General features: G+C 49.7%; 2 protein-coding genes across 7 annotated transcripts in view; both read right to left on the bottom strand.

The window, feature by feature from the left end:
• Nucleotides 1-407: 407 nt before the first annotated feature.
• On the bottom strand, nt 408-2,573 carry GP1BB (glycoprotein Ib platelet subunit beta). Its single transcript, XM_006021536.3, has 2 exons — nt 2,427-2,573; nt 408-1,477 (listed from the first exon to the last, which is right to left on the bottom strand). Exon 2 carries the CDS (start codon nt 1,467-1,469, stop codon nt 891-893), a length of 579 nt encoding a protein of 192 aa, XP_006021598.1. The 5' UTR covers nt 1,470-1,477; nt 2,427-2,573; the 3' UTR covers nt 408-890.
• A 2,723-nt stretch (nt 2,574-5,296) lies between these two features.
• Nucleotides 5,297-10,857, bottom strand: part of SEPT5 (septin 5) — a 57,390-nt gene continuing 51,829 nt past the window's right edge. For all 6 annotated transcript variants that reach the window (XM_025201558.1, XM_025201559.1, XM_025201554.1 and 3 more), the window contains 2 exons: nt 9,924-10,026; nt 5,297-8,982 (listed from right to left, as the gene is read on the bottom strand). In XM_025201558.1, coding sequence (XP_025057343.1) covers nt 8,926-8,982; nt 9,924-10,026 — 160 coding nt within the window. In that variant the 3' untranslated portion in view covers nt 5,297-8,925. The remainder of the gene's footprint in view (nt 8,983-9,923; nt 10,027-10,857) is intronic.

Here is a 10,857-nt window from a genome sequence, read left to right as displayed (position 1 = left end):
AAGTACTTTATTGCTGTGACTTAACAGAAGTGCAGGGCTTTACAGCACTTTAAAAATGGACACATCATTTTACATTAACTCTTCTATTAGTACTTTAAATAACTTCTGTAAACTGGTCAAATTTCTGACCAGTGGAGACTGTGAACCACCCCCTGCCTCCTAGCCTGGAAAGTACAGGGAGGCTCAGAGACTGCCCGTCCTCCCCCAAACACTGCACATCTGTCATGTTTAAGAGTGCTGTAACTTTGCAGTGCTATAAAAAGTGCTCTAAATTACAGCGCTGTAAAACATGCATGGAGCACATGTAGCAGGGGTTTAGGTTGTAGCCGTGTTGGTCTAAGGACATAAGCAGACAAGGTTCCTTGGGTGAATTTGATATCTTTTATTAGACCAACCCAAATGGTTGGAGAATAGTTATTAAGCAAGCTTTCGGGCTCAAAAACCCTTCATCAAAAACCCTTCGTCAAAAACTCTTGAGCACACGCCAATTGTTGAAGCTTCCTTAGCCTGACGAAGGGTTTTTGAACCCGAAAGCTTGCTTAATAACTATTCTCCAACCATTTAGGTTGGTCTAATAAAAGATGTTGAATTCACCCAAGGAACCTTGTCTGCCTGGAGCACATATATGCACCCACATTTCTCTGGTCCTGATCCTGAGTTATCTATTTGGAAAAGTTCAAGATATGAACCATGTGCTGCACTGGAACAAAGCAATGTTCAATATGGTCCCAAGTCCTGCTTTAGACAAGGTCCAGGGCCAGATGCTCAGAAAATGGGTGCCTCTCAGCATCATATGCCAGATGACTTCACTGATGCTTCTCCCCAGATGCATGTGGACTGAAGCCCCTTGTGATGTCAATCAGTGCTCAGGTATTCTAGGAAGAGGGTGCCTATGTGTCTCCATGCTGGTGCATCTCAGTGGCTAACCTTTTGGCTTCCTTGGCAAATTTCTGGAACCTTCGCAGGTAAACTATAACAAGGAGGGCCAGGACAACCTGGATGAGGATGAGGACAGAGAGGCAGAGCTGGAAAAGCAAGGCCAAGCTGCAATACCAGTACTGGCAGGTGGTGATGATCTCCTCCTCTGACAGGTATGCAATGATCCTGCCCTGCAGGTGAGCTGGGGATGCACATATCACTTTTCTATAGTAGGTCCGGTTCTGCTGCCACTGAAGCCACGAACGCAGGTAGAGGATGTCGCAGTCGCACTCCCACGGGTTCTGCCACAGGTGGACCACTTCAAGGCTCTTCAGGTTGTCAAAGAGCCCATTGGGAATAAAGGAGAGCCTGTTGTCGTTGAGGAAGATAACACTAGTTGAGGGACTGAAGGAAGCAGGGAGGGATTCCTCAGTCAGTTCCTGTGAGGCGCAGTCAGTGATATTGGAGCTGCAACGGCACGGCTTGGGACAGAAGGACATGCCAAGGGGGAGAAAGCCAAGGAGGGAAAGGAAGAGAATCCAGTGGCTCATTTCCAGCTCTGAAACACAAACACACAGTCACCATGTGGACAGACTTCCACAAGACCTCGTGAGCAAACCTTAGCTGCTTGCCATAAGAGAGCAGCAAATGGGCAAGCAGGCACCTGAAATCTTGTGACCAAACAGAACAAGCCACGGGGTTTTGTTTCCTCTGAGGATTTATATTTAAGCGTGGGGGTGAATTTGATTCCCATGGAGATAAGGAACTGACACCACTGGGGAGGACATCATTTAAAGAGATGCACTGAGCAAGTAGGTGCTCTCTCCCTTCCTTCTCCACCTCCCCCACCCCAAACAACACTAGGCAGGTAATTGTTTTGGCCTTGGGTTTGTGGAGGGACACTAGAAACTAGACTGAAATCGTCTAGGTCTTTTGCATCTACTGCCATGGCTAATATAAGATTCATGATTATTATTTCTCTATTACTGGTATAATATCATGACTAAGGAAAATCATTATAGACAGTCAAGAACTGGTGCATGGAGTTGTTTATGCCCAACTCCAAACTCTCACATTCAGACACTGCAAACCACTACAGGGGCAAATAGCTGCAAGAAATTAAAAAAGAACTAGGCATTGGCGCAGCTAAAAGCCTCTCTGGTTTCGACAATAGACTGAAACAAACAGACAAGCAACCCTCATGTGTCGGGGCACATAGCGATTCCCTGCTACGATCAGGCACCAGTGGATGCATAATGGAAAGGGATACACTTTTTCTGAAGTACCTAGCATTGGTCACGGTTGGAGACAGGACACCAGGAGGAAAAAGGCTACTGGACTGTGCCAAAACTGCAGCTACCCTATTCCACTGCAGAAAACTCTAGGAACCATCAATTTCCAGAAACTGTACAGAGATAGGAGAATGCAGTGGCAAGACAATGCTTTCCTGAACAAAAAAGCAATCAAAGGCAAGAAAGAAGGGCACATGGCACTGTGCATCTACTTACTTTTCCAGAGCAGTTCCCAGCTGGCCTTGCAGCATGAGAGAAGACCGTTCTAGGCTGCCAGTCAGTCCAGGAGTGTTTGCAACCAAGCAGCTGAGCTCCCAGATATTTCCCCACATGCGTGTACGAGATAACGGGAAGGCAAACTGCCAGGACACCTCCCACTGATCTCTTCCTGCAAACTCAATCCTCGTCATCGGAAGGGGGAAGGCTCCGTTGAGGGGCTGTTCTGAGAAATGGAAATGGTGCTGGTTGCAGTAACGCTTCAGCAGTGCCAGCACTTAGTGGCCCTGATGTCAGTGATGAAGACTGGCCTAGTGGCAGGGGAGGGAAAGGACATTAGGGAATGAAGGATGCAAGGGTTGTCTTCATTATATTTCTTGCAGGCTTGCCCCATGCTGAGTAATGGAACTGTAATGGAGAGGTGTGGACTGTAAGCAGGGCAAGGCAGAGACTGTTACTAATGGCACATCTGTGCAGCAGCTACCACTGTGGGGCTCTACCCTCTCAGAAGCTGCCCCCATGCTACCACAAGAGCAAGGCTTAATAGTAGTGAGCTTCAAAGAGAAAGGTGGGCACTAAATGCAAACACACCTCAGCTGGGGAGTATGGGGATAAGCTATTCAGCAGCCTTAGGAAAGCTACTATTTCTTAGGGCCATCCAGTGCTAAGTGGCACCTGTCTTTGCCTCCCATCTGACATGATTGCTATTTCTGTGTCTGTCACTGGTGCAGCTACTTTCCTCTGCTGAGGCTGGAGAAGATTTGGCAATAGCAGCCAACTAGATCTCTCTCCACACAGAGATCAAGCAATGATCATACTAATAAGGCAAGAGGTCTGCAAGAAAGCTGGGGGAGCCTCATGTGGATCAGCAATACCTTCAGTACAGTAACCCAGCACCCTAGTTTGATGATGATGATGATAATGTCATCCTAGGTCATTCCCATAATCCTCTCTAGGACTTTCATCCTGAAGGAATGTAAACCCTGTACCAACTATATGCACACAGCTCCGAGTATCCCTTCCCACCTGCGTATGTTCCAGCAGTGGGACAGGAAGCAAAAGAGGCAAAACAGAAAATCTCATGTGGGGGCAGAAGTACCTGTTTTGTTTTGTTTTTTTCCCCATTTGTTGTCTCCCACCATCTGTTGATTTTGCCATTCTGCCTCCACTTCCCCCCAACCCTTCCCATTTTTATTGGTATTTCTTCATTGAAGGTAAGGTCCTTACTGGTTATGGATAGATCCATCTTTGGGAGAATTGCACTAGCACATGTGGACCAAGTAGGTTGGGACAGGAAGTGAAGGAGAATACTGTATCCCACTGCAGGCAAAACTTAAATAGGGAGAAAGTTCTGACTTAAGAAGCAACTAGAAAGTTCAATTTAACACAACTAACGTTGTGAAAAGCACCACAAGCTTCATGATTACCATTAGGGACCTTGCCTTCACATTTCATCACAAAGCCACTCTCTGGCACTCCGGTAAACCCTAAGATTGTATTGCAACATATGGATAGTATCAGCACCTCCCACAGGACCTCAGGTTTTCTTTGAAGGTCTCTCATCCAAGTACTGACTCCAGTGTAGCCTTGCTTGGCAGGTTGGGAGGTCTAACACAGTGGTCTGGGATTCTAGTGACTTAATTGTAGTGAAAAGCTGAGCAGAGAAGAAATGAGATTTTGCATGGCCTCACATGACTGAGAGTTACGCTCAAACCTAGGACATTCTGGTAGCTGCACCAAAATGAAGGCGAGATCCAAGGAAAGGAAGAAAACTGCAGGCTGCCTCAGCTGGACAGTGCCTGGAAAGATAATGCTGACAGGGACATCATGATCTGGTGGGCTTTTCTCGATAGTCAGATGACTCAGCAGCCTCAGAGGCATGTGCAATGCACAGTTAGCAAGGGAGGCTTACCACATCCTGTATTTGTGGCAGAGAAGAGATGCTCCAACTGGACCAGCAAAGTCAGCTGGATAAAAATACACTAAGGCCATCTGGATGCTCTCAGGATGCTGAGGTCATATCACCATTGTACCCATTAAAGGCCAAATTCTGCCTTAGGTTTCTCACTAGAGTTAGAAGCTGCAGAGCTGGAAGTATCTGGTCCTTTGATTCAGCGGGGCTGTAACCATAGCCAGGATTTGGCCCAAGGGGAAATTAAAGTTTTGTTTCTCTCTTCTAAAACTGTTGAGCCTTGAGTTTCCAGTAAGCCAATAGAGACCTCCCCAACCATTACACCAAAGTAGGCAGGTAAGATGGAAAAGAAACGAATAGCTCAGGCCAGAGGTGTAACAAGCGGGTTCTGTGCCCTGGATGGCAGTGGTGGCAGGAGTGGTGGCAACAGGTGTTATTGCACCTCATTTAAATGATGCCTGGGGCTAGTGCCTCTGTCACCCACCCTTGGTCATGCTACTGGCTCAGGCTCTTGCAAGTGTGCTTTTTTTTTTTTCAGTTGGGAAGGGCTTAGTGACAACAGTGATGACCCAGATGCATTTTCCCCATAGATTTTAAGGCTGGAAGGAAACCAGAGAAACATCCAGGCCAACTTTTGGCATAACATCGCCCCACAGATCCTGCACTGAGTTGCATCCGATTGCACAAGATATATGGACAGAGAGCACCAAGGTGAATTTTCCAGGCCTCTTCCACCTTATGATGAATGCCGTTTTGATAGAGAGAACAATTAAATCAGGAGAAGGCCACTTGGTGTTTTTAATGCATTTATTTCACTGATCAGTTCAGGTAGTAAACATTATTAATAATAATAATAATAATAATAACAATAATCATTTTAATAAAATGGATATGTTTTAAAAGGTTCCATTTTCTGTGTTCACAACAAACATTTCAACAAAAATTTACAAAAAAAAAAGTAATCAAACAGACCAACGAAGTGCCTTGGAAGGGAGCGTGGGGAGGTGGGGTCACACGGTCACAAGTAAGCCAGAGTTACCACATGGCTGTGGCTGGGATGAGTGAGCAGAAAAGCTGTCGCACAGCACAAATGAGTCCCCCCAAAAGGACGTGGGGCAAGGACAAGGCATGCAGACAGGGCAGCAAAGTGATCACAAAGCCAGTACCGCACAACAGGTACCTCCTCAGTCAGGCACAAAGTTAAAGGGGTTGTACCGACCGTCCTCTTCCTCAGCTACAACAGCTACAGAGCAGGACAAGACCCCTGGAGAGAGCTGCTAAGAAGTGCTATCATTGGCAATGTTTGCCTTTGGTTACACACAGGTGCGTGGGCAGGTGGGTGGTAAGGTTAGGTGGATTAGCACCCTACTTATACCCTTTACTTTCTTCTCTGTCAGTGGGAGCTACAGCCCCCAAGGGCCACACAGACACCCGTGTTTATCCAGGAATGAGATTTTGCTACAGAGCAGGGCCAGTAACAGACACCCATTCTTTGAATATGCAAGTGCCACTTCCACAGACAGACCCTAGTGCGTGCAAGAGGACAGCTCAGTTTCTGGTCCCTTTCCCGGCAGCCATCATACCTCACCTCATGGGGTAGGAAGCTGGCTGGGATTTTTTTTGCTGGTGGGTCTCTGTGGTCCCACTTCACCTCTGCAAAAGTTGCACGTCCAGCCGAGAAGCTGCCATTCTAGTCACCTCACTGGCAGGTACTTCTCTGCCTGACCCCAAACTACAACCCACTCTTTTGCCCATGACTGGAATGGATCAGCGATTCATTACTTGATTTAGCAGCAGTTTGCACTGAGATGATGGAGACTCCTTCACTAGGACAAGGAGCAGATGTCTTAGTCAGCAATACTTCTGTAGCGGCCTTGAGCTCCCAACTACCTCAAGTCCACAGCAGCACCCTGTCTGAACACCTTGCTCACTGCTGCAGCCATCAGTACAGCTGCATGTTCCACTTTACCACGTCATCACCTGAGGCTAAAGGGAAGATGATCTCCTCGTCCTCTTAGATCAGAACCTGCTTAAAACAGGGGCAACCCTTGGCTGGTCAAGGGATGTTACTGCAGTAGGTCACTCTCTTGTGGGATGCATTGCCCAGAAAATACAGAAACAAGGAACTTTGCAAGCTAAAAAAAAGGGGAGGAGCAGGAGAGAGGAGGGAGAGTACAGCCATGTCAATGCTTTTGCAGTTACAGTAGTATCGATAACACTGGTGAGAGTTAGTGTGGTAGCAGCTGATTTCCAACAGAGGCCTGGAAGAATCTGTCCCCATAATAATCACATAAAAAGGAGCACTGCAGGGAGGCTTGGTCCCCCCAAGCATCTGACACTGTGGGGGCAGGGAGGGGGGCAGGACACCAGATTAGATGGATCCCTAGTCTATCCTGGCCTGGCATTGCCCCAATTGCATGTGCTTCACATGGGAAGAGAAAAAGGAGCCACCTAGGTAATAGCCTTGCTCTTCTGCCAGATGGAAGCACATCCCTCATGCTCCTGCACTTCTCTGGGGCAGTAAAATGCATCTTAAACAAGCCAGGCTCAAAGCTCAGAGCTTCAGTCTGGTGCTCACTCATGCCTCCCCTACGTGTTGGGTGAGAGCCCTCTTAGGCACCAAGCCCCTCATCACTGCCTAGATACAAGTGGCTTGGCCTGGTGAACAAGAGCCACCCAACCTACTGACCAAGTGGGGCAAGGGCACTGTGGAGAAAAGCCAGCCTGACATGCTGCCAGGAGCAGCCCTAGGATCTAAAACCAGTATTTGGCATGCCGTCTATGCATAGCCAAGACAGTAACAGAGACTGGGGACCACCAGGGAGCCAGGGATGGAGCCCAAAACTGCAGGTACATGTGAACAAAGAGGAACTGGAGCAGAAGCTAGGGGCTGGGCACAATGGCCTCACCCAATGTGCATCAGAGTGAAACCAGCCTGTTGCCTGAACTCCATGGAGTCAAGGTAGAAAAGAGTCAAATGAGCAGTTCACTTAGAGGCCCCTGCAAGATGCCATTCCCATCAGCCTTCCCAGCACATCCTGTGCTATCAGACACACCACACTTCTGGTGACCTCCTCTCACTGGGCCTGATGGTAAAAATAAAGCAGGAAGCAGCAGTGGGACAGAAAGGCTAAAGACAGAGCACTCTTATCTCTGCCTACCAGATCCCGCCTGCCTTCCCAACACTAGAGCTGGAAAAGGCTGCCATGCCTGGGGACAGGAGGAAAAGGGAAGCCTAAAGCTACTGTAAGAAAGGGCAGTGCAGGAAGGGCAAGGCCTGCCGGGCTGCACTTGGTCCCTGGCATAACACCTGCACACCTGTTGTGCTGGCTGAAGACTCTGCAAGCCATTCATCACCCCCCGTTCCCATTGCAGCCTGCCCTCCCAGCTTTCCCCTCCAGAAAGCTCTTGGCTCTCCCACACGCTCATTAAGAAAGTACAGAGGAAATGGCAGAATGGGCTAATGGGCCAGCAGTGTGTCTGAGGGGCTTCACATGCTTGGAAGGAAAAGAGGGCCCTGCTCTGAGAAGTTGTTCCTTACCCTGTAGCTTCTACCATTCAGCTCTAAACAGTGGGTATGGCTTGAGCCCTTCACACCTCCAACTGAGCACTGGGGTTACACTTGGGTTGGATAGCAGGGGCTGAACCATGGGACCTCCACACCTCCCACCCTAGACAGGGAAGGAAGTGAAGAAAAAGCTACCATGTCGCCTGCTAACTCCTCAGTTTTGCTGGCTGCAGTGGGCTGAGGAGATGCTAACACCCAGGGGATTGGCCCAGTAGCAATCACCTCTCCAAAGGCTGATGCAGCCTGGCCTTCAATGGCACATCTGCGAAACTAGGAAGGCCTAAATAAGGGCAGTGGAAAGCTGGTATTTACTGACCTAGGGAGCAAGGCTCCTTCCTCTCAGTGCAAATGATCCTGGAACTTCTCAATGGGAAAATCAAGCAGGACTGTTCAGGCACCCTAAGAATACCCCGATGAGCCAGTTTCAGTGAAAAACCCCTGCTGTGCCTTGCAGTGAAGCAGTGGCTGAGAAATGCCCAGGCAGAGAGGTACAGCTGGCTTGGTCTAATCCATGAAAGGTCAGAGGTAACATTTGCCTTTTAAGGTACCTGCGCTGGCCCTAAGGGGTGGTGAGGGGGATGGGGTCACCGCACCTTGGCTGGGAGTAAACATTTACGTGCATTTACACAGAGAGTCTTCAAGTTTGGACGCCACAGACACCGTGACTTGAAATCCCAGAACATTCCCAAACAAGCAGTTAGTACACCTGGAAGGGGGGGAGGTTTTAAAAATGCCTCAGACACTTCCCAGACTTTTATATATATATACATATATTAAAAAAAATAGGAAAAGAGGGAAAAAAAGAAAACCCACATCAGTAAACAGTGAAGTGACCAGCCTCCTCCACGATCTGGCTGACTGCAGGGTCAGTGTCGCTGCTAATAAATTAGAGGGTGGAGTGCAGCTCTTGCCCGCAAGTCTCTACGCGATGGGGAACTTCTCTCGAAAACGTCCACGTCTCAAGCTGGGCCCCAGCAAGTCACCAGGGGGGATTCCTTTTGCCCCCATCCTCCTAGCACTCACTGGTCCTGCATCTGTTGCTGCATCTTCTGCAGCATCTCTTGCATCCTCCGCAACTGTACAAAACAGGGGAAGGGAAGATCAGAGGGTGGGTGGATCCACCACAGGGAACGGCCAGGTTGCTGGTGAGAAAGGGACTATGTCACCCCACCTTTTGTGCTGGGGCCCAGGTCTGCACAGCTTCTCATTCTGCTGGGTTCCTGGGCTACCTTGGACTGGCTCACAGGATACATGGGACCAGGATACATAGGGTTTGGGAGAGGCCTGGCCCCAAGGGGAAGGTTGCACCTCAACCTAAACATGACTCAGAGCTGTGGGCTGGTTCCAGTGACAGCTGGCCCATGTGGGCCCTGCTGTCCTGGGAAGAAGGGAGCTGCGGGAAGGGTGCCAGGCACTGCTGAGGCAAGGACACCCACAACTTATCCACAGGATACAGAGGCAGGGCAACCATCCCATGCTGCCCTACAATGTGGCTCACCCTGGTGAAGGCAGCCCCCAGGGCCTGTTCACTCCTTCCCCTCACCCCAATAATGCACCAGAACATCAGGCCCAGCAAGAAGCTGGTGCTACATACTGACACGACAGACGCACAGCTCAGCTGTCTAGGGGAACCAGGGGTGGTCTCAGGTTGCATTTCGGCCACTCCTGGCTCTTGCCACCACTTGCTGGACATCAGGGCCCTTCTAATCACAGTGACTGAACAGGACAGAAGGAGACAGACCTGGCAGAGAGGATGGGGCACTTGCGTTGGGTGGTGCTGGCAGGGTGCAAGAGGGTCTCGGAGAAAACTCTAGTCACCTGAACACAGCGGCTGCGGACAGGGCATTAGTGTCCACTTCTCAGCATGGCATTGCCACTGCCTGAGAGGGACACAGCCTCTGCAGAAGAAAAGGAACGGGGAGGTGGGGAGAGGGACACTGCAGTGGAAAGCCCCAGGAGAAACTCCTGTGATCCTAGCACTTATCTCCATGGACCCTGAAGTGCAGTGGGGACTTACCTCTTCATCCTTCATCTTGATCAGCTTCTCTGTTTCCGTATCAGGTGTTGGAAGGGGCAGGATGGGAATTGGGCTTTCTATCCTGTTGTCCTGAGTCAGCTTGCTAGTGAAAAAGAGAGAGGACAAAATCAGTCCAGTCCACTTCCACCCTGGCTGGATCTGGCGCAGAGGAAAGGAGCACCGTGTGGACATGCACATATCCAGCCACCTACACTCAGCACTGACACAGGCCCGCGGGGTGCAGTGAGGTGGTGCGGAGCAAGGGCTGGAATCCCCTCACATGCAGGCCAAGATCACTGAGGAGCATCCTGGAGGGAGGCTCTTGTAGGTATGAAAGCCACACACCCAACTGGATGGACAGCCCACTGACAACAAGCCTCAAGTCACTAATCGTGATGAGGCTCAATACAGCAGAGATGCTAACAGGCCAGAGTCTTGCGGTCTTGCCCTCTGTCTCTATCTGCCTAGGACATGGGGACCTAAGACTGCCAGCAGCCTCCTGGGCTGTTGAATGCAGGCCCCTGTGCTCATAAGCTATTTTTAACCAGCGGGTTCCCAAAATCACTACTTTGAGCCCTCATCTACAACTACAAGTGGCAATACCTGACACACCAAGGGCACCCAGCAGCACACTACAGGGGAGATGAGGGCGCTGTCACTGCACTGCAACTACAGGGGAGTAGATTGAACACAGAAAAAGACCCATGCCCTGTACTACAGAGGAAGGCAAAATCCCCCTCAGCCTGTGCCAGTCTCATCTAAGGGGAAAACTCCTCCCTGATTGGCAAACAGGGTGATTGATGTGCCCCTGAGCAGAAGAAGTTTCTAGCTGAAACCTCTCCATTTTTATCACCAGCAAGAGCAGGAGCACACCCTACACAGAAACCCATAGCTTTAGCTGTGGCCACCATTGCCTGCTCCCCTCCCCTCCCCA

This window comes from Alligator sinensis, unplaced genomic scaffold (assembly GCF_000455745.1).
Source record: "Alligator sinensis unplaced genomic scaffold, ASM45574v1 scaffold570_1, whole genome shotgun sequence".
NCBI lineage: Eukaryota > Metazoa > Chordata > Crocodylia > Alligatoridae > Alligator > Alligator sinensis.
This window is presented reverse-complemented; position numbering and strand designations above follow the sequence as displayed.

Bases quoted from the DNA above. Each gene is read 5' to 3' on its own strand.
- GP1BB (XM_006021536.3), bottom strand. From the start codon at position 1,469: ATGAGCCACTGGATTCTCTTCCTTTCCCTCCTTGGCTTTCTCCCCCTT.